We start from the raw sequence: 22,984 nt of genomic DNA, 5'->3' as shown, positions 1-22,984 counted from the left end.
AGAAGCTGAACCCCCCACTGAATCACAAAAACATTATATACTCGTAACTTCTTCATTTACTCGTATTTTCATCATTTAAACGTTTAATTTACACAATCGTATAGGTCCCAATGACGCTCGAGTTTGTACACATTTAGCAACGTGGGCTCCCCTACAATCACGACAACGTTTTATTGTTCATAAAAATATCACTTATCAATATATCAAATATGGAAAAATATACACCGGATATTAATCTCAGTTAGGCTAAAACATAGATTAGTTCTTATATATGGGCTAAAATAAAAGAATCCAAGTACAACAAGGACGTATTTAGGAAAATATACGTTGTAAATTATCTGTCGCATTTGTTATTGGCATTTGGCAGATTACTAACTTGGCAGTTAATTTCAGTTCAGATTCAAACCGATCGACAACAAATTTTCTCACACTTGAATTACTAGATAATTAAAAATACTTAACAATGACTATACCGCTCCATATAGAAGTTGTGCAAAAGAAACAGAGCCGTGCAAATAAAGAATACATAAAAGAGATAGTCCATTCGTATTTATCAAACTTCTCTACTTTAACTCCAGGTGCTACTATAACTAGTAACGATCTCGAAGAAAACTTAGAGCTCCGAGAGAATGTACACTCCATAACGTTCTGTGACGTGGAACACGATTCTGAAGTCGTTACGACAGAGTGCGAGCTTATTTTTCACGTGTACGTCCTAGATGCGTTCGGTGCCGAGACGGACACCATGACCGACAACACGTCGGGCGAAGAGCTCCCAGTCGCTGATGTATGGGCTCTACCAGCCGAAGAGTTTCACGGGCTGTGGGAGAGCCTAGTGTATGACTCCAAATTAAAAGAGGAAACCCTACGTTTTGTTGAAACTGCGTTCGAATTTTCCGATCGCGGAGTTGATCCCAATGTGATAGGTTGGAATCGTGTAGTTTTATTGCACGGTCCCCCGGGCACCGGTAAGACGAGTCTCTGCCGCGCCCTCGCGCAGAAGCTGGCCGTGCGGCTCGGAGACCGTTTTCCACGCGCGCGTCTGCTAGAAATTAACGCTCACGGCTTATTTTCCAAATGGTTCTCAGAGAGCGGTAAACTGGTCGCGAAACTATTCGAACGGATCCGCGAAATCGTGGACGACCGGCGGCTCCTGGCGTGCGTCCTGGTCGACGAGGTGGAGTCCCTGGCGCACGCGCGCCGCGCCGCGCTCGCCGGCCTCGAGCCCTCGGACTCCATCCGAGCAGTCAACGCGATCCTCACGCAGCTCGACCGGCTGAAGCGGCATCCGAACGCCCTCGTCCTGACCACCTCCAACGTGACCGGAGCGATCGACGTCGCGTTCGTGGACCGCGCGGACATCAAGAGACTCGTGGGGCCGCCGTCGGAGCGCGCCGCGTACGAGATCCTGCGCGGCTGCTGCGGCGAGTTGATGGCGCGCGGGGTGGTGGCGCCGCGCGAGCAGCTGTTCGCGCTGCGCGTGCTGGAGGCGGCGCGCTTCGTGGAGACGGAGGGCTCGCGCGCCAGCCTGCGGCTGTGGGCGGCGGCGCGCGCGGCGGCGGCGGCGCACTCGTCGGGCCGCGCGCTGCGCCGCCTGCCCTTCCTGGCGCGCGCGCTGCACACGCGCGGCGAGCCCACGCTGTCCGTCTTCATCGAAGCTCTCCACTCGGCGCTGCGCCAGCAAGTACGGGATGCGCAAGATCTTCGAGATGACCCACCGAACTCAGTTTCGTGATCGACTTCATTGTTGTGATATTTAATTTCTTAATTAATTTAATTTTTAAGTATAATGGAGATAAATTGTTTTTGTACGGACAATATTTTCATTGTTGCTTTACCACAATAACGTCAATCCTCAGAGGTCGCAGTATCTCAGTTTAGGAAAGAAGTTAGATTTATGAGCGAATAAATCTATTTAATCCATTATAACAGAGGTCGACAACGCGGCATCCGCAGGCACCGCTGCGCCCTTCAATAAATTTTAGTGCGCCCTTTAAACTATTGTTATTTTTGGCAAAAAATTTAAAAATGTGAATTTTAAAATTCCTAGACTCTACTGTACGTCAAAGAACAAGGTGGTAAAACCCTTTATGGTTCGATTCCGGCGGCACCACCGTCACACTAAGCGCTGCTATGTTCTAGTTGGTGGTAAGGGAGACACACTATTCCGAGGAGTTCCAGCTTAGTCCTCAGGGGTAGCAGCGCATCTGTGGCCGAAAAAAAAATGTCAACTGTGACGCGCTTACGTTGTTATGTTTTATAATATTATTTTTATATATTTGTTACGTCATAAGATAGTTGGCGCCCGCCATGAATTTTTAATTTAGTATTTCACCGTTTACATTTAAAACGTCGTCGACCTCTGCATTAGAACGTAACATCGGGAGCACAACTGTAAGCGTAGGTAATGATATAATAAAATAAGAAGTATGCTATCATGGATATTTTATTGGGATGGAATCACAAAAAGTGCAGCGGCACGGGGTCACCGGCCGATGATCCAGAGCATGTTGAGGCCGGCGGGCCCGAGGTGCGTGCGCGCGAGCGCGGGCGGGCGGCGGCGCGCGGCGGCGGCCAGCAGCAGCAGCAGGCAGTGCAGCAGGTTGTTGCGGCCGCGCGCCACCTCCAGCGTCTCGCCGGCCAGCTCCAGCGCGAAGTGCGGCGGCCGCAGCGCCACGCGGCGCAGCGCCAGCGCGCGCGGCTCGCCCGGCGCCGCGCTCAGGTACTGCGAGCTGAACGGCCGCGGGTTGCCCGCTTGCGGCATCTGTTTAAATTATAATTCTATGCAGGGACATGACTATTTCGAGCTCATTTTCTATTTTGATGAAACGATGAAACATCTAAACTTGTCTGATTTTAGACTGCTATTATGGCAGTATTCATAAATTTTGTTAAGTAATAACGGCTCTCTACATTTTTATCGACTCTACGAAATCTAGCTCACAGAATATTCTTTTGCTTAGTAATTGTGCAGTGGAAGCACAAACCATTCGAAACCTGTCACATTTACTTCTTGCATTGTATACACTACATACACACATTGAAGATTTACATACTACCAAGTACATACCTAATTAATATAAATTACAAGCTAAAAGGGAATATTTACGCCAATAAGAAAAAGATTTTCCCTTTTACAATTGCAGTAAGGAATTTGCTTAAAATAGTAACATGATTATTGAATATAAAGAGAAATAAGAAACTCCAGATATTCAGTTGCAAACCTGTCCATCTAGGTATGTGGCCAGGAGATGGAGCACGATCTCTGCATCGGTAGGTTTACTTTCGTCCCAATCCGAGCCACCGCCGTTCCATTTATAATTGCTAAGACATCCTCCTTGTGCGAGTTCTAAAATTAAAAAAATATTTCTTTAGATTTCATTACTTTGTTTCGGTTTCTCGAAAATACAAGCTCAACAAGCGCAATTTACCCGTAATACGTTGCACGACGTAGCGTTGATCAGCGAAGGGTTCCAGGAAGGGCATAAGCGCGGGATGCGCCGCCGCGGGCCCCGCGCCCCCCGCTCCCCCCGCCGCCGCCCCCGCGCCCGCCGCGCGCAGCTCGCGCACCAGCCGCTCCAAGATCGTCACGTGGATCCACTGCAACAACGAACCCGTTATCGCGCCATGCGCCTCTGCTGGAACACTCTGTATTGAGTTCATCATGTTCGTGAACAAAATTGTACAATACTTTCTGTAACTGACCAATCGCAAGTTTAAGTTCCACTGAGTTAAGCGTTGCGGATCCAAGTGCAGGCGCCACCACACTTGCGGGGATCCCTGCGGTGAAGTTTCGTCCAAGTTGCTGCTCTCTGTAAAATAAAATTTTTGAAGATCAGTCGATCCTAGATTGCGATTCGACGGGTAAACTGGGCCAACGTATCGTTCGAATCGATCTAACCTTTGTCGAGCGCGGCGAGCTGATACGCGGGCGGAGGCATCGGCGCGGGCGCGGGCCAGGCCGGACCGCCCGCCGCGGGCTGCGCGCGCTCCTCGTACTGCCTGCAACGGACCGAAGCGGCTCATCGAAACGTCTCCCACGAGGGCGGCCGGCCGGGAGAGAAACGGAGGCGAACCTACTTGAGATAATCTGCGAGCGAGCGACGGTCGGCGATGAAGAGGTCGCGCGCGGGCGGCTCGGCGCGCAGGTCGGGCGCGGCGGGCGGCGGCGACGGCGGCGAGCGCGGCGCGCCCGGCCGCCACGCGCGCGCCAGCGACAGCGGCGCCTCGCCCGCGCCGCGCGAGCCCGCCGCGCCCTCCGCCGCGCCGCCGGGCTCCGCCAGGACGAACGACGAATCTGCCCAGAGAATAGACATAAAATATCTACATAAAATGTAACATATCTAAATAAACCCTCCGAATTTGAAATGTACATCCGTTCTTTACCCGCTCATCTCATAATTGGATGTGCAATTTTCCCCAAAATTTTCATACCGTGTCAGTCTTAACGGATTACGATCCGTTCCAGCCACCGAGCCGAGGCACCGGGGCCTCACCCTGGCCTTCGAATCCCAGGCGTGGACTTCTGGAGTTACATATCTAAGGAAACTAATGTAGAAAATAATTCAATGTTAAAGAAATCATACAAAATCGACACGCTCGGAAGATGTTTAATAAAGAAATTTTCGTGCGTAGCAACCCGCACCCAAGTCTGCATCGGAGAGGCCGAGCAGGCGGCGCTGCGCGGGCGACACGCGCAGCGGCGGCGCGCGGCGCAGCGCGGCGGCGGCGTGGTGCGCCAGCGCCGCCAGCAGCGCGCCCGCCGCGCCCAGCTCCGCGTAGTGCATGCCCGTCGTGTACCCCGGGCACTTGCACCACCTGCCCGCACAACATTCTTACATAATGCTTGCACCTAAATTATTACTTTCCAAGTAATATACCAGATAGGAGCAATTTGGATCACTAATTAGGGAGCTATGATGAAATGAGTGTTACTTTTAAGTTATATACACTGAGGACTTACACATATACAGATGATATTGAGTTATTTATTTATTTTCAATAGGTGGTACTTTCTTACCCATTACTCTGTTTTTAATAAAGATTTATTGTCAATCAGAGTACTTCAAACACATCAATACAGACTTAACCATAATATCAACATTAAGAAAGGGTGAGATTAGTTAGAGTTAAATGACTAAGTAGTAAAATTATTTACGAAGTGTCTAGTTGTCCACTAAGGAGACTGACACAGTGCTAGTCATTTGCTACATAGACCTACCTTCACAGAATTAATACTAAAACAGTGTAATCACTTCAATCTCATTACAAACAAAAAATGTGGTGTCACAAACTATTCAGGTTGAATACACAGCCACTTGTTAATCAAGTTAAAATAATTGGCCAAGTGTGAGTTGAACTTGCACATGGAGGATTCCTTACTTCCGTACCAATGAATTAGGATTGTTTATTTTTATTTATATTAATTGTTGTTATAGCAGCCACCACTATACATACTCTGTCAAAATTTCAAGAAAAATCTATTATTGTTCAAGAGATAGAGGGCTGTCACACAGACGGACAGACAGCGGAGGCTTAATAATAGGGTTCCTATTTTAGCTTACATAATTCTGTACCCAAAAGCTATAGTCAGACATCTGTACTTAATCAGTTCGCTTACTTTAGCACACTTCTCAAATGAGTTTTATACTCACAGATCGTATACAAACAATATGAGGAAGACAGAGTTAACGGCGATCCATTTGATGGAGTTTGAACGTTTCCTGTTTGCGTAGTGCATGTCTATCGTCCGCTGCACCAGCGCAGAGTTCGGGCTGAGCGACCTGCAACACACCAGCCGGCCGGCGTAAGTGCATAACTCAATTCTATTTATTTGTTTTGATTGTCAATACTATCGCATGTTATTATTATAATGGACAACATAATATCAACTTACATGTTAGGAAATTACAACCAACATAGATTAAAATTTGGTATTATCAACTTATTCGGACAAATGCTAATAGTTAAATCAAAATTCAAAATTATATATACTATATGGTGTCCACTGTCCCCATGCCCACGTTCAACAGACGCATCTGTCAGCCGTCACTCGTCAGACCACAGACCATCTATAGCCGCAGACTGTAAAAATTTAAAACACACAATACAGTGTTGCCAACTCTACCAATATAATAAAAATAACTTTTAAAAGTATTAAAACTTATATACGTGAAAATAGCTTTTATAAGAAAACGTACTTGTCTGATATAATTATGTACAAAATATTTGTATAACGGCATAAACGCTACTATAAAAAGAAGGCTCCATAACAAAGGTTCAGTAGTCTTGCGAGTATATAACCGCACAGCCACACTATGCTCCTCGCGCTAATCCCTCTGTAGCGAATATTGTCCTAAGAGCCACGCATTCTCCTACTCACTATTACGTATTGCATTGTAATGGACAATTAGTTTTAATTTGTTTCATTATATACGTTAGGACACCAGTACTCTTTCAATTATGTTAGCATGAAAAGAAACTTTTTTTGGTATTATAGCCTACTCTTTTAATCGACACTACACTCGATCATCAGTTCAGAGTCTACAAGCACTTGCAAACATACAAGTTAAACGCTTTATCTGCTCGTTCGAACTTGTAATGTTTTTTTTTTGTCAGATTTGGCAAATTTCCGAACGCAGGCTGCGTTGTATAAACTAAAGTGACATTATTATGTTTGCCGGCTAATGTCTGACACGTTGAATGTCTGTACATATAAATGGAGCCTTATAAGAGAAAATACAAAAAAAATGATTTATTGTTTTTATTCAATAACAAAAATTTATAATACTATGATCACAGTAAACCAACTTATTTGGTTACATAGCACACCAACCTTACAAAGAAAATATTTAAGCAAGTGTTATAGTGACCGGCATGAGTCGTGAGCACAACTGACAGCTGCGCAGTAGTTAATGTTTCGGTCTCTTTGGCGGAATGAAGAAGCCATGGGGGCGGGGCGGGGTGCCCAGCTGCACGCGATTGGTTCCTCAGTCAATGCACATCGTCTATTGGAGGCTCGCGTGTCATTCGGCTACTGTACACTTTCGTGCAATTTTTGCGACTGGCCAAAAGTGTACATGCGCGAGCTTACCCCCACTACTGCCCACCTGTGCTCACGACTCGTGCCGGGTATTATAGCACAGTCTAGGCCATATAAATTAATGGTTTTGATGTAATTGAGTGCTTCATGAATTGCAATTCTTCCTTTTACACATATATTTGAGCGTTATAGTTACCGTCATTGATAATCGTAAAAAAAATATATACACCATACCTTATGTCCTACATTCATGTAGAACAGTATAATATTTGTTATAAAAACACATATTACCACAACATAATATGGAATGTGCAGTACTTTTAAAAATATCTTTAACACCATAGTCACTCAATATTGCATGGCTGCTAAACACATGATCGTTCTTTTATTAAATATTTAATTTATTACTTATATGTTCCTGTTATACCTGCGCCAAATTGGAAAAAGAATGCTTAACGTGTGAGGTCAAAGACCGTACAAAGACCAAGTGTTCTAAAAACCTGGCATACACCTATTGATAGAGCTAATACTAATTAACTTATATGGATATTTTATTTTCCTTTGTCTAAAGGCAACAATTTTAAACTCGTGAAAGTGCTTCGCATGTAATGAGGTATAGAAATAAGGGATTCAAATGAATTGTGAAGTAATCTGTAGAATTAGAAATGTAAACCAGCCAGTTTTTTGATGACCTTAATATCGGTTTGTTGACATGAATTCTCTTCGCATCATGGCAGAGGTATAATACATGTTTTATAAATATAAATTTATCTACATTTTGCACTGCATCTACTGCAGTGTTAAATAATTGACATAACTAACTAGCCCTTGCTCTTTCATCGATAGTAAACACGACCTTACTTAAAAAAACACCTATTCGTACAACTGGAAGTGTTAATGTATGAAGTGTAGAAATGTGTCATAGATAGTGCTGAATAAATGCTGGACTGTAACACAATTTTTTCTTTTCAATAATACCATTACATGCTTTAAAGTAGCATACTTAGAAATTATATTTTTTTGTACACGTGAATTATACAGGGTGAATGTCCATAATGTGCACATATTGAAACAGGCAAAATTAAACCGCATTTTGTCGACAAAAAATATAAAAAAAAAATTTTTTTTGGGAATCGTGCACCTGAAGTAAATAAATCGCTATAGCTTTTAAACTAAGAGGGTTATCAGGTTCAAACAAAAAATACAATGATTGCCAATGATAGGCCGTACTGATCCATGAAAAAAAAAACAAAAACATCTTCCCACGAAAAAAAGCCAGATTAGTGCATAAAAGCATTTTTTTAAGGTAAAATTTCAGTAATCGTGAATTTCCTCAAAATAATCTAGGCTTTTTATTTTTTTATTATTATTTAATGTAATTCTACGTCGTATTAGCTTTCAAACACTAAAAACACCACGCCTCTAACTCAAGTATAAAGTTCCCTACGAGCGCTTAAACAAAGGCAGTTTTTAAGGGTGTTGGTAATAAAATAGTACATTACAATACGAGGACGAAAAATTTTTTTCTGACAAGTGTGAGTTTGCAGGCCGAGCCGCAGGCGAGGACTGCAATCACACGAGTCAGAAAAACATTTTTCGTCCGCGTGTTGTATAAAATTTTATATTACGGGGTCGGAAACGGGGGTTTTGCGCACGCGAAGCGTGCGTAAAACGTCCATTTACGCACGCCGTGATATAAAAACATTTTTAATACCATCCATGAGATCAGTACGACCTATCATTGGCAATCATTGTAATTTTTGTTTGAACGTGATAACCCTCTTAGTTTAAAAGCTATAGCGATTTATTTACTTCAGGTGCACGATTCCCAAAGAAAAATTTCAAAAGGTCGTAAAACCCAAAAGACATTTTTTTTTAATTTTTTGTCGACAAAATGCGGTTTAATTTTGCCTGTTTCAATATGTGCACATTATGGAGATTCACCCTGTATTTATAGCTCGATAAATTATAAAATCACTGGGAACTAGAGTACTTCAAAGATATTCCAGTTTAAAATTACTTTAATACTGAAAGTTACTTTACTTTTTAAATACGTTTGATATGAGACTACACGCTGTAGAGGTGCTGGTGCCGGGCGCTACACGCTGTAGAGGTGCAGGTCGACGGACCAGCCGGTGGGTGCGGTCCAGGCGGGCAGCGCGGCCAGCAGGCGCTCCAGGGCGGGGCCGCGCGTGCTCAGCGAGTGGCCCGCCAGTGACAGCGCCGCCCACTCCGCCGGTGCCTCCGTGAACGTGTGCTGCGGATCGCCGTTATCAGTACTCGTAAGCCTCCCGATGCACGATTTATGTTAGATTTAAATATTTTGTATGAAATGTATTAATTTGAAGAGGCACCTCAATAGGTAGCTGCAACACCCAGGGCCCGGGCTTGCGAGCGTCGTGCATGGCGAAGAAGTAGGTGTCTCGCAGCGCGCCCGCCGCGTCGCGCCAGAGCGGCCCGCGCTGCGGCGTCGCGCCGCCCGCCCAGCCGCCCGCCGCGCCGCCCGCCCCGCCGCCGCCCGGCCCGCCCAGCGGCGCGCCCAGCCGCGCGCCCGCCGCGGGCGCCACGATCATCACGATATGATGCGGACCTGGGGGACACCCGATCACCGATCACTTCGGTCTCTCCCATCGCCCTTCTTCACGCGAACTCACACTCGGAGCGAATCCAACGCTTCGATGCAAGGTCCTGCTCGACTTTAAATTAGAATTTAAAATATTAGCAGCGAACGTTCGCACCGCGGGAGACGGCGGCTCTGACCTGTGACGTTCACGTGGAGCATCTGCACGGTGGCGTTGTGCGCGGAGGTGTGCAGCGCGGCGACGAGGCCGGCGGCGGGCGCGGGCGGCGCGGCGGCGGGCAGCCAGTGGCCGCGCGCCACCAGCGACAGCACCGGCAGGTAGTACGGCGCGCCGCAGTACGGGAACCGCGCGCACTCCTCCGCCGAGCCGGCGCGCGCCTCCGCCGCACCCTCCACTGGAACGAAACCACGGCTACAGTCGGACACGCGGGCGGCGGGCGGCGGCCGCGGCGGGCACTCACCGAGGCCGGCGAGCGAGCGCGGCGTGTTGGCGTCCAGCTCGGGGATCCAGTAGAGCAGCTCGTGGCGCGGCGGCGCGAGGCGCGCGTGCACGGTGCGGCGCGTGTGGAACACCATGACGCGCTGCGGCCGCTCGGCGCTGTACGGCGCGCCCGGCACGCCCGCCGCCACCAGCAGCGCCGTCGCCCCGGACACCGCCGCCATCCAGTATATCTGGAATCGTAGACCGCCCGGTCGATTGAGACGGGTCGAGATTTATGCGAGCAGACGCTAGTTACGGAACAGCGATAAATGATTCGTTTCGAGTCTGGCGGCGTAGACGACGAGAGGGGTGACTGACCAAGCGCGCGGGGCGGCGAGCGGCGATCACGAGCGGCTGCACCCAGCAGAAGGCCGTCATGGCGAGAGCGGCCACCGTCAGCGCCATCAACACCTAAAAACGATAGTCTCGTTCGAATTAACCAAAATATCATAAATGTGCGATGATGCGATGAGTTCGGATATAAAATATTCATGAGCAATTTAAGGGTAAATTAAAAACTTAATATCTCCCGCAAGCTCGGTCATGCGATGCGAAAAATTCCAAGAATGTAGCGAGCGAATAACGATTTCGAGGCGGTCTCACGTCGGGCGGCAGCGGCGAGGTGCCCGCGCGGCCCATGATGGGCACGAACATGTCGAGCGAGGCCAGCGCCAGGTAGCCGGTCTGCGCGGCGGGCAGCGCGGCGGCGGCGGCGGCGGCCAGCAGCCGCGCGCGCGCGCCCGCCCGCAGCGCGCCCGCCGCCAGCGCCGCCGCCGCGCCCGGCAGCGCCCACAGCAGCGGCAGGAAGGCGGAGCGCAGGCCGGCCGCCGCGCCCGCCGCCAGCGCCGCCGCCTGCAGCGCCGCCAGCGCGTCGCCCGCCGCGCGCGCCGCCCACGCGCCGCGCAGCAGCCGCGCCGCGCCGCGCCGCCGCGCCCACAGCGCCGCGCCCGCGCCCCACGCCGCCGCCAGCGCTGCGCGGGCCACACGTTAGCGTCGCTACTTCACATCCGGCGCGACCACCTTCGTTCCTCACTCCCACGTGATCGTTCATTCGTTACATTATAAAAACAAAAAAATCGACTGCTTTAAAATGTGACCCATGTAGATGTACCCGAGGATACCTCAACCATGCATACACTGATTCCAAAAATGTCACCTTCCACACTAGTATCCCACCACAGTTTGACGTATTAAACAAAAATGAAGAAAAAAAACAGAGTGATAAACTAAAAATATTACAAATGTGTCACAAATGATACGACTCGACATCATAGGTAATGTAACGTAACATTTCATAGCGTATCACAGTAATGTAACGTAACATTTCATAGCGTATCATAACATACGTATACAGGGTGAATTTTTAAAACGGGCCTTCAGGGCCAAATCCGAAACTATAAGGATTAGCGAAAAATGCTGAAAGGAGTTACGAGGCCGATTTTGATAAAAACTAAAACTGCATCACTACTTTTTTAAAATAACTTTTTCATTATCATTACTTCCCAGATTTTGATCCTTATAAGCAACACTATCAGATAGTGGAATAATATAGAGGGTGTATTTTTTTTTCAAAATGAACTCGTTCGATTCCCGGCTAGGGAAAAATATATTTTAAAAAAGTAATGATGCAGTTTTAGTTTTTATCAAAATCGGCCTCGTAACTCCTTTCAGCATTTTTCGCTAATCCTTATAGTTTCGGATTTGGCTCCATCTCGTAAAATACTCCATACGTTCCCTATCGAACTCGTAAAATGTAACGTTTACCGGGCAGCGCGTAGAGCGGCGCGAGCAGCGCGGGGCGCGCGTAGAAGGCGAGGCGCGCGCCCGCCGCGTGCAGCGCGCCCGCCGCCAGCGCCGCCGCGCACGCGCCCGCGCCCGCGCCCGCCGCCGCGCCCGCGCCCGCGCGCCACACCGCGCGCCGCCACGCGCGCGCGTCCAGCGACACTGCGCGCCCGACTTCCCTTTTAATTTACATTTCGAACTTCCTTCTCGATCGATTCCCGGGGCGACCGCCGAGGCCGATGCGGGTTCCCGCTAGAGTGTTCGCATTCAAGATGGTACACGAACGCGCGCCCGCCGGCCCGCCAGGCGGCCGGTCGCGTGTGACGCACGAAGCGGTCTCGCTTGCGCTAACTCCGGTTTTAGCGGACGCCCTTGAGCGGAACGATTTCAAAAAAACATTTTTCTATACAATATGGTCGAGTAGACGAATTATATTACTTTATATGAGCATCTTTTCGGTACCAAAATGCTCAAATGTTAGTTACAAGTAAAAACAATAAGTATAACGTCGACAGCGGAGCCAAATTAGAAAGTAAAGCTTTTAGATTAATTATTTAATAGAACGAGTCAACCGTTCATTTTTATGATTTTTGACACAATGCGAGCATTCCTTTTATAACGTAACGATCATCATTGCAATAATGTAAAAGATGAATATTAATCAGTTAATGGAATCGAATGCGCTCACGTTCCCGCTGCGCGTCGCGCGCGCTGAGCAGCAGGCGCGCCAGCACCAGCGCCGCCGTCAGCGCCGCGGCGGCCAGCGCGGCGGGCGCGCGCGCGCTCACCACCCACAGCCCCATCACGTCGAAGAACACCGGCTGGCTGGCGCCGCGCTCCGCCGCCAGCTCCAGCCACTCGCCGCCCAGCAGCCCGTGCGCCAGCGCCAGCACGTTGTCGCCGGTGCGCTGCAGCGCCGCCGCCGGGATGCGGTCCGCGGTGTCCAGCCGCGTGTGGTACACGTAGCCGTTGCTGCTCCACGCGAGGTCCACCCCTGCAACGAGGGCGGCGGCCGTCAGCGGGGGGCGGGCGGCGGCGGGCGCGCGGGGGACCGCGGGGGCTCACCGGAGAGGTTGCCGAAGTCGCGGAAGATGCGGAAGTCGGTGTCGGCCGGGATGAGGCCCGACTGGAAGAGCTCCTGCGCGAGCGAGGAGGCGAACGGGTGCGGCGCGGCGGCCGCGTACACCTCGACGAGCCAGGGCTCGCCGGGCCCGGCCTGGAAGAGCACCTCGCGGCCGCCGGAGCCGCACGCCTCGATGTTGACGAAGGCGCGGGCGGCGCGCGCCCAGCGGTGCCGGGTGACGAAGGCGTGCGAGGCCTGCAGCACGTTCTCCTCGGCGCCGTTGAGCAGCGCCAGCACGTCGTGGCGCAGCGCGCGCGGCGCGGCGGCCAGCGCGCGCAGCGTCTCCAGCACCACGGCGCAGCCCGCCGCGTCGTCGCTCGCGCCTGCGCACACCCGCCCGCTCCGGTCAGCGTCTCGAGATGGCGCGGCTCCCGCTGCCGATTCGATCTCGTGACAACGTCGTCACGAGATCTGAGTGCCCTCGTATTCAGGCTTGAACGGCGGTTAAGGAAAAAATACGTTTGCGCGAGGCGATTTACTGATTTGATTATAAATATCTGGGTTTGATCCATGGGCGACAGTTGCCACTCATCGTTAGATGCTCGATTTTACTTTAATGAAATAAAAATAAAGCATATACATCCGCCAAGGAGATCACGCAAAAAATAATCTTTAAAAAACACAGTTATTACATGCATTTTATGTTGTCTTCTATCGTGTGATATGCGTTGGCGTTGGAGTTCACCGATTGCCCCAATTACCGCGCTCCTCAGTGCAACCCTAACTCGTAAATTATATCGACGTGACATCATTGAACCCACTCTAGAGATTTATCATTGACATATTTCCCAATTTTTCATGTCCCAATGGTTCATGTCGGGTGTCATTTATATGTTATTATTAAAGTAAGAGCAGATAAATTGCGAGCAATCGACACGATCTGAAACTGGCTCGTGGACTCGTCACCGAATCTAACCTGATAAAATTTTATATCCTGAATCTAATCGCAGGCGTCTCGATCCCGCCGAGGGAAGCGTGTCTTTTATTTCAGTAAATTTTCAAGGTAGAGGTTATCCTCTCGAACTAAAGTTTAGCTGGAGGCCTATGCAAAGTTACTTAAAATATTAAGTTAATTTTAGTAAACGTTCATATAAGCATCGATCAATAATAATGAATAATAAAGCGAGTGTGTAAGGCGGCCGACCGGGGCTGTCGGGCACGGTGTCGTAGTGGCAGTTGAGCAGCAGCGCCGAGCGCGCCGGCCGCGCGCCCGCGCCGCGCACGCGCACCACCACGCTCTGCACGTCGCGGTACAGGTGGCTCATGCCTGCAACCACACCGCCCGTACACTCCACTTGCATTCCAGCTATAGTCCGCACCGAGCCGCTAGTCCGCTCTCGATATAGAAACGAGTCTCTTCGAATAACTAATTGTAGATATTAGCGGGACGAAAACGGCGCGGAACCCCTCCAGGTTCCCGTCCGCTTCCCGCTCTCGCCCACGGTAAATAGCTGCGTTAGTATGTCCTTACGTTGCTACGGGATATATGCTTGTAGTTGTGCGCAACGACTTAAAAGCGGACTAACAGTTTGGCGTAGACTATGCCGATATAATATGATGTATGCGTTTGCGTGTACGTCACTTGCTTATTGACTAAGTTTGTTTGATAATACCATCATGCTTATTATATTGGAAATTTTGTCTACACAACTGCTTTATTACCAGGTTCGACATGGACGATAACCTTCCATTGAAATATTCCTGTACCGAAATATGGCACGAATTTTTCATTTTTATGGTACATTATTAAGCATCAATTTTTAACGATTTTATGTAATACGAGTAGTATGAGACAGCGCAGGTGTAAAGTATCGAGGTACCGTCGATAAAAGCGAGCGGGAAGGCGCCGCTAGCGGTGTGCACGTCGAACTCGACACGGTTGTGCGGCGAGGCGGTCGCGGCGATGCGCTTCACGGCCGCCACCACCACGCCCACCGCCAGCACTTCGTTCTCGTAGCTGCCCGCCACCTGCACAGAGCGGGCACACGATCACTTCGCGTCGCGCCACACGCGCTGCGGACGGGCGAGGAGGGTGCGGGGAGGCTGCTCACTCGGGGTCCGATGGAGGTGAGGTTGACGAGGTGCTCGTGGGCGATCTCCGCGATGAAGCGGTGCTCGGAGCCGTTGGCGCGCGAGAGCGGGTCGGGCAGGCGGCGGGCGAGCGCGGCGGCGGCGGCCAGCAGCAGCGCCGTGGCCGCGGCCGCCAGCAGCGCCCAGCGCAGGCGCAGCGCCTCGCGCTCCGGGTAGTTCTCCTTCTCCGCCGCGCCGCGCCCGCCCCACTCGGCCCACTCCTGCCGCACTCGCACCACCTGCCACACGTACGACACTATAATGATGACTATGGTTTCGATGACCATGATTATTATAATAACACTAGCTGACCCGGCAAACGTTATGTTGCCATATAAATAAAAAAATGTTAACGGTGAACAACCCTTATCACTTAGGGGTATGAAAAATAGATAGTAGTCGATTCTCAGCCCTACTCAATATGCATATAAAATTTGGTGAAAATCGATAAAGCCGTTTCGGAGGAGTACGGTAACTAACATTGTGACACGAGAATTTTATATATGGGAAAAACCATCATTAAAATAGATTATTATTTAATATTTGAAACTGCGATGGTAGGGAAGCCTGTCGAATCCAATGTGAAACATTCCAAAATCAACAACTATGTACTTACGAATTAAAAATTAATTAAAAAAAACCTTTTCCCACGGACTAAGTTGTGAATCTAAACCATTCTCAAGTCCCCTTGAACACACACAACAAATTTCATCAAAATCAGTCCAGTCGTTTAGGAGGAGTTCAATTACATACACGCGCACGTAAGAAATATAAATATAAAGAAATAGCACAATGTTCAGGATCCAAAACAGAATGTTTACCTCACTGTGATTCCACATTACTGTTAAATAATAATTTGTCATTTCAAAAATGTGCTTATGAGCCTATTTTCGAAACTGAAGCCTAAAGGTACTTTTTGAGGGAACATAAGAGTTAAAAAAGCATATATTTTCCACTTTTGCTAAAAATCTTCAAATCTGATAATATTTTTCTTAAAAAGTTATTTTGTCATAAACATAATAGTGTCATCAGTTAGTAAGTTGTAATGTGTAGAAAATACTATTTATTTACAAGCTGTTCTAATTAATACAATTAATACAACCGACTATGCAATATAGATAAGGAATTCGACATTTACTTTGATACATTTTCTTATTTAAAAAATAAAATTTTAGCACATAAGTAGCACTTATCATCATCATCAGCAACCCATTACTGTCCCACTGCTTATATCAGTAGCACTTATATCATAATTAAATGGCACAGATCTAAACTATTGGGCAACAGTTGTGGTTGTTTCAGTATTACCATGTTCAGTCAGCATTATAATGGTTGCGTATGGTTCGATTTGTTCCATACAAATTAAAAATATAAACTAATATATAAACGTTGTTCATGCCTATAATTGGCACTCATACAAGCCTTATTCTTATTATTATTATTATTAGTGTGCTTCTAAGTACTATATTTTATAATGTATTGTGTGATGCTGTTGGCATGTAAATAAATAAATATATATATTTTTTGTGGTTTGTCATCTGCGATCAGTCTGTCGACTATAAACAGATGTGTTGTGATTATTTATGACTTGTAGGAAACTGCTCGCAGTCGAGCCAACCCTTTCTTCTCGGACTTTTAGTCACACATCGAACAAATCCCGCCGCTTTTTTAGGCGACGTTCTCTCACTGCAATTGCCAGCTGCACCGCCAGTCGGTTAGGGTGGCTCTGTAGTCGTCTTCTATACTTTTCTCCATGACTTTCTATTTCTGCTTTTATCATTGGTATGTTCAGAATTTCATGCACCTCAGTTTTTCTTATAAACCAGGGTGCATTTGAAATTTGTTTAATATGTAATTTTGTACTCCTTGGATGATCATAACATTTGAGGTACTTGCCGAACCCCATAGCTGTATACCATAGGTCCAAATCGGTTTTAGAATTGTTTTGTATAGAAGCAGCTTATTGTCAGTGGATAGTTTTGAGTTTCATCCAAGTAGCCAATAGAGACCCTTGTATTTTAGATTAATTTCGTCCTTTTTTGTTTTTCCAGGTGAGTCTACGATCCAAGTGCATGCCCAGGTACTTTACGTAATTGGACGCCGTTTAGACTGACTGGTGAGCAATCGCCCTTTCGGAGTGTGAATGTTACGTGCACTGATTTCGATACACTAGCTTCGATCCTCCATTTGGCCATTTTTCGATTTCATTCAGACCGTTCTTTAATCGGACATTTGTTAGATGAAAGGAGAGCTGTGTCGGCAACGTAGGTTGCTATAGTGATATCACTGTTTTGGGGTAGATAATTAAGTTGGGGTGTACAACGTGTACAAGATCGGTCCCAGCACAGAGCCCTGTAGGACGCTTGCAGATGTTTCATAAAAGCACGAGGTGCAGTCACTTTCCCTGACTTGAAACAATCTATCTGACAGGTATGATTTGAGGACATTATAGAATGTGTGTGGTAATGTTGCTTTTATTTTATACAGCAAACCCTTATGCCAAACTCTGTCGAAGGCTTGTTGTATGTCCAGGAAGACTGACAAGCAATATTCTTTTTTCTCCATTGATTTTCTAATCACTTTGCACACTCTATGTACCTGTTCTACAGTCGCGTGTTCTTTCCTGAAGCCAAACTGGTGTTCCGGGATAAGTAACTTCTCTCCAATGACGTGTAACATTCTTTCAAGAAGTGACTTCTCCAGAAGCTTCGACGTTATCGGCGTGGTGTTACCAACATTACGGGTACTATTTATTCTATTATTTATGAATTATTATATATTTTTTACATAATTTAATATTATACTTATTTACATAAGGTATCTCGCCAGGCGAGCCGTTTAACTGTCGTTAACAAGAGGTATGTCCAGTTGAAGATCTTGGCTGAGAGTTAAATCGATGTCTGTTTCATCCGCATGTGGTGCAGCATCGTTAGGTGTAAATACTTGGCTAAGGTGCTTAGTAAACGCCTCTGCTTTTTCTTGAGCAGTTCTGATCCACTAACAGTTTTGTGAACGTAAGGGTAGTGTTTGTTGTAGTGGCCGACCAAGGATTTTACAGGCTTTCCATAATGAGTAGTTGGTGTGTTTAGTAGCTGTCAGTCCTTCCAGATAGCTACAGCAATATTGTTTGCTTCCTTAATAAGCAACTTGAGTTCTTGGATAGATTTATTCAATTTCTTTTTGTCACTCGAATGTCTACTAGAATGCCATACTCTACGTAGTCGTCTTTTTTCTAGTATTTTTTGTCTAATGGATTCTGAGTATGTTTTACTCTGGGGGGAACGTTCGGTGACTTCGGGCGTAGACCTCCAACAGCATTCCTGTATTACTGAGGTTAATATTCGTACGACGCTGTCGATGTCTCTTTCTGTGTATATTTAGTTGTAATGGTATATTTAGTTTTAACCTTTCTTGAACTGCTTCCCTGTAGGAGTTCCAGTCAGTGCGTTTATTATAGAGTTTTCTATTACTGTCCATATTGAGAATAGAATTGCCTATAAATCACCGGAACATGATTGGTGTTCGAGTCCAAACATGTTTCTATTTGATGATAAAGTCCTTAAGTAGATAGGCCTTTTACAATAAAGAAATCTATGACATCTGGGAGGCGGTTTGGGTCTGTTGGCCAGTTGGTCGGGTCTGTAGTTGAGATTGTCGTGAGATGATTCTTGTCTATAGCTTTCTTGAGTTCTCTGCCTCTTGTGGTGGTAAGTCTTGAGGCCCAGTGTACATTTTTGGCATTCCAGTCTCCTCCAGCTATGAAGCATTTTGAACAGCTCCTCATATTGCTCTTCTTTTATTATGTGCTTAGCGGACACATTAAACATTCGATCGGTCTTAGGGCAATCTGCTGTTCTATGTGCTTCAGCGCATTTCACGCAGCGATAGGGTTGTATACAGTAGTTTTTAGAGTGCCCGTACTGCTGACATTTTTGGCATTGAATTATAGACTTCCGTTTTTGGGGTTAGTTCAAAGGTTGCTAAGAATGTGGAGGTGGGTTTTTTCAGGTCCATACTTTGCATTTATTATCTCTCCAATTATTGTGTTTCCTGTGTCGTCTAGTGATTCTTTTATGATAGTAATAGGTGTTGAGTGATGAAGGTTTTTAATTACGACTCTGTAGGGTCTTTTGTCCTTTCTGTTAAATGTGTGTTCAATAAGTCCTTTTTCTCTAATTACCTGCAATATAGATTTGTAGACTTCAGTGTTGGTGCAATTAATGCGAAGTTGATTTCTGGTGATGATTTTGTACAGAAATTCGGTTTTGTTTACAACATGTTCCAAGAGTTCAGTAAGCATAGTGTGGTCTTTATTACTATATAGAATTATAGGAGGCGGTTTCGGTTCTTTAGCAGGAGCTTCCCTCACGGTGCTTTTTTTACTGATCTATGGGGACAGTGCTGAATTGGTTTGAAGTCACTATTTCCTCTGTGGGTGGAAAGGAAACAGCTTTCCTTTTTTTGTAACTGCGTAGTTCTGGTACTCTTTGCCAAGTAGGAGGGTCAGATTTTTCAGTATCACTATCCATGGTATATGGAGTGGTGTTGGGACTTTGAATGTCAGCTTCTGATTCAAAACTCTGAGATGAAGTTCTAGGTCTAGCCAGAAATAGACCTGGATGAAAAACTTGCTGTGTTAGTTTCTTATTATTTTCTCTAAGACCAAGAGCTGTACTTTCCCAAGGCACTACACGCCACTATTTCAGGGTTACACCCTAGCCTTTAATGATGCAACATCTGTCTACAAGGCAGCAGTTACACTTTAATTTCGGAGTTTGTATCTCCTAGACCAATTGCCATTCCAGGGCTCACAAAGTTGGTCTCACCGGGTTTGAGCTTTGATTTAAGTGGCGGCTCCTACTCGCCACTGTCATCCTCTATCATCGGGTTTTGTGCTTCTTAATGGGGAAATCTCCGCCACAAGATTAGCCAGCACCCCTCTAGATGGACCGCCCAGCTGTCCATAACTGCTGTAGCAGCTAGCCTTCATATCTGAAGGCCGTTTTTCTATCCGCAACCCACGACGCAGAGGGTGGCACAGGGCAATGCCACTGGGAATTATCTCCCAGAATCCTCGATATAAATTAATTAATTAATTAATTAATTAGTTAATACAACAGTTGCAGAATATAAGCATTTTCATATATAAGGCTAATAAGCGAAAAAAAAATAATCTTCATATACTTCGTATCGAGGTATCTTAGTAATCTTCGTTTAATTGACTGGAGTGCTATGATAAATATATCTGATAATAGCCGAGACAACTGATTAATATGCCCTCCACAGCACAGAATCAAAAAGTGCCTTACAATAATATTGCAATAAAGAAAATTGTATTTAGATAAGTTGAGTAAAATGGTAATGTTTCAAACAGGTCATTATGATTCAGTGTTTCACTATTATATTGTGTGAAAAGCTAGTTTTTTATTATTTTGAAATAAGATGTTTGCCAATAAAAAGTAACATGAAACAATAGTGTGATTATGAATGACTATTTGTAAAAATAATTTACTTATCCGGGTCTGGTATGTTGCTACCTGATGAATCTTATTTCTTTGATTATTAGCATAATTTAAGATTAATCAAGAAATTTTAAAATTGGTACTTGTACACTGCACAAACATCTGTTCTGGCAATTACATTTTTAGTGAACATGTGACAAAACATATTTAATTAATTAACTATTAATTTGCAATTAATTAAATACTTATAGAAAAATATCAGTTAAACACTACAAAAACTTATACCCATAGGTAGACTAGTAGTATAACAAGTGTCCAGTACATTTCAATGATTTAGCCATGAAGTTGGGTAATATTTTTTATGAGTAGAGTAATTTGAATAAAATTTATTAATTGTTGAATATGGCCTTGAATCTCATAACATACTCGCCCGCTTGCTATACCGCGCACTGTCATTATACTATAATATGTACATTTATATAGTAAATTTATTTTGAGAAATGCCTTTTTTATAATATCCATATTCTATGTAAGAAAATTTTGAACATGATATTATACTCGAGTATTTGGCACATTGTCTCAACTGACAAAAATTAATATTCTTATTTTGATCTCTATAATTCTGCTGAGCAAAAAAATACAGTTCATTTCATAATATGTTTTTATTTTGTATTTAAAAAAACGTTGGTATATTGTCTTACCATGACAGGAAGTTGAACCTATAACTGTTTTAATTTTATTTGTTAATTTAACATAATAGTTAGCTTTTAAAGAAATACGTTTTTAGAATAAATAATTATACACCAACTATTCAACGCACTCTCATAAGCATCACTGTCAGTAATACTCTAGTGTCTTCACTCCTCAGTCCTCACTTTATCTCTTATCAGATGTCAAAAGACATCGTTCTGTCAAGAAGTGACGACTCTGTCAAGTGAAATTTGATAGAGCAATGTAGGTAATATATGCAATAATAGTTTCTAAAAACACAGATCATTTTTAACTTCAAATCAGTGAAAATCATCATGTTCAATACAATATATTTCGTTGGATAACGATGTAAACAGCATGTCTAATATGAACGCCGACTTCAGAAATATGTACTAAACCAACATTTATTTCAATTATTTTTTACTTTGTTGTGACATAGAAGTCGGTTGTATTTTAATGTTAAAAATTTTTTTTCACCCTTTTTAGTGATGACATACTAACATTTATATTCATACAATAGAAAATTGTAAAAACGTGATCATGAATGAAGGAAGGTCTGAATTTACATTGATTGGAACCGCCCGCTCGCAGGGCGCTGCCGCGCCCTGCTCGCTTAACTTTATATTGTCTTATATGTTCCAACCTAACCTAACTAAATAGTCAATGATGAACTGGCTTTGCAATTTCATTAGGACCTACACCAAATATCTTCAAACACAACTCAATTATTCCCATCGGTTGAGGAGTTACATATTTTGTCTCCGAGCCACATTATCAGACCCTTAAATAGTCAATAATGAACTGGCTTTGTAATTTCATTAGAACCTATACCAAATATCTTCGAACACAACTCAATTATTCCCATCGGTTGAGGAGTTACATATTTTGACTCCGAGCCACATTATCAGACCCTTAAATAGTCAATGATAAACTGGTTTTGCAATTTCATTAGAACCTACACCATATATCTCCAAATAAAACTCAATTATACCCATCGGTTGAGGAGTTACATATTTTGTCTCCAGAACCCACTCTGATCCTTATCATATTAATAGGTTCATAAACGGCGAAGTTATGGCTGTTATATTTACATGGGTGGAGGAGTTCCCCTCATATTTATATGGGACCAACTCGTCTCTATACAATAAAAAAATAATTATTAAAATCGGTCCACTAACGGCGGAGTAATTCGTGTACATACATAAAAAAAAAAAAAAACAGATACCGGCCGAATCGATAACCACCTCCGTTTTGAAGTCGGTTAAAAATTTAAATTGTCCTAAAATTTGAGATTTTTCCTTATCAAAAAATTATGTTCAATGTAATGTTAAATTTAATTCAATTATAAAAAATAAATGGCAAGACTGGCATCATATTTATTGTGATGCTTCTGAACAATCTAAATCTGGTTGCATGAATTTCTTATACGTATGCGCCTGGGGCACCTGTGTACCAGAGAGCATCTGTTGAAATTGGGCATCGTTGATAGTTCCATATGTGATTGTAAAACTGGAACTCACAATCTAAACCACATATTTTCATCCTGTCCTATGTACGATCCCTTCGCCCTTTACCATAATCTATCTTTTCTTAAGAATGTATCATTTCCACTGTCTATACCCTATTTATTGTCTTCCCTTGATCTTGATATATATACAATCTTGGCATTATTTATTATGAAAAATGATATTAAAATTTGATATTTATATACCTACCTTTAATATTTATATCC

At 45.1% G+C, this 22,984-nt stretch overlaps 3 protein-coding genes across 4 annotated transcripts; 1 reads left to right on the top strand and 2 right to left on the bottom strand.

The window, feature by feature from the left end:
* Nucleotides 1-361: 361 nt before the first annotated feature.
* Nucleotides 362-1,820, top strand: pch2 (pachytene checkpoint 2 protein). Its single transcript, XM_073086979.1, has one exon. It carries the CDS (start codon nt 464-466, stop codon nt 1,733-1,735), a length of 1,272 nt encoding a protein of 423 aa, XP_072943080.1. The 5' UTR covers nt 362-463; the 3' UTR covers nt 1,736-1,820.
* A 608-nt stretch (nt 1,821-2,428) lies between these two features.
* On the bottom strand, nt 2,429-6,369 carry LOC140752613 (transmembrane protein 209). The gene is made up of 9 exons (XM_073086978.1): nt 5,897-6,369; nt 5,655-5,783; nt 4,646-4,818; nt 4,081-4,297; nt 3,902-4,002; nt 3,706-3,812; nt 3,432-3,600; nt 3,225-3,349; nt 2,429-2,764 (listed from the first exon to the last, which is right to left on the bottom strand). Coding segments are annotated over exons 1-9 (1,302 nt in total). The 5' UTR covers nt 5,899-6,369; the 3' UTR covers nt 2,429-2,485.
* A 2,676-nt stretch (nt 6,370-9,045) lies between these two features.
* On the bottom strand, nt 9,046-21,577 carry LOC140752612 (endoplasmic reticulum metallopeptidase 1). 2 transcript variants are annotated; one of them, XM_073086977.1, is made up of 13 exons: nt 21,243-21,577; nt 15,061-15,318; nt 14,830-14,977; nt 14,154-14,276; nt 12,952-13,332; nt 12,575-12,880; nt 11,869-12,048; nt 10,708-11,075; nt 10,423-10,515; nt 10,085-10,295; nt 9,803-10,018; nt 9,397-9,632; nt 9,046-9,299 (listed from the first exon to the last, which is right to left on the bottom strand). In XM_073086977.1, the coding sequence occupies exons 1-13, from the start codon at nt 21,243-21,245 to the stop codon at nt 9,141-9,143; spliced, it is 2,682 nt and encodes an 893-aa protein (XP_072943078.1). In that variant the 5' UTR covers nt 21,246-21,577; the 3' UTR covers nt 9,046-9,140. The 2 variants fall into 2 exon arrangements, with proteins under 2 accessions (XP_072943078.1, XP_072943077.1); XM_073086976.1 differs by lacking the exon at nt 10,708-11,075 and having other exon boundaries at nt 9,161-9,299; nt 21,243-21,572.
* Nucleotides 21,578-22,984: the final 1,407 nt, after the last annotated feature.

This window comes from Epargyreus clarus, unplaced genomic scaffold, assembly GCF_041222505.1.
Source record: "Epargyreus clarus isolate Ecla_fem2 unplaced genomic scaffold, WU_Ecla_fem_2.2 ptg000024l, whole genome shotgun sequence".
NCBI lineage: Eukaryota > Metazoa > Arthropoda > Insecta > Lepidoptera > Hesperiidae > Epargyreus > Epargyreus clarus.
This window is presented reverse-complemented; position numbering and strand designations above follow the sequence as displayed.

Coding starts and splice junctions, on each gene's coding strand:
- LOC140752613 (XM_073086978.1), bottom strand. Junction 4,819..5,654: donor ATATTGTTTGTATACGATCT/GTGAGTATAAAA, acceptor TTGTGCGGGCAG/GTGGTGCAAGTGCCCGGGGT. Junction 4,003..4,080: donor TCGCTCGCAGATTATCTCAA/GTAGGTTCGCCT, acceptor GGTCCGTTGCAG/GCAGTACGAGGAGCGCGCGC.
- pch2 (XM_073086979.1), top strand. CDS start 464: ATGACTATACCGCTCCATATAGAAGTTGTGCAAAAGAAACAGAGCCGT.
- LOC140752612 (XM_073086977.1), bottom strand. Junction 11,076..11,868: donor GCCGCTCTACGCGCTGCCCG/GTAAACGTTACA, acceptor TGGCCCGCGCAG/CGCTGGCGGCGGCGTGGGGC. Junction 10,296..10,422: donor CTCGCCGCCCCGCGCGCTTG/GTCAGTCACCCC, acceptor CTACGATTCCAG/ATATACTGGATGGCGGCGGT.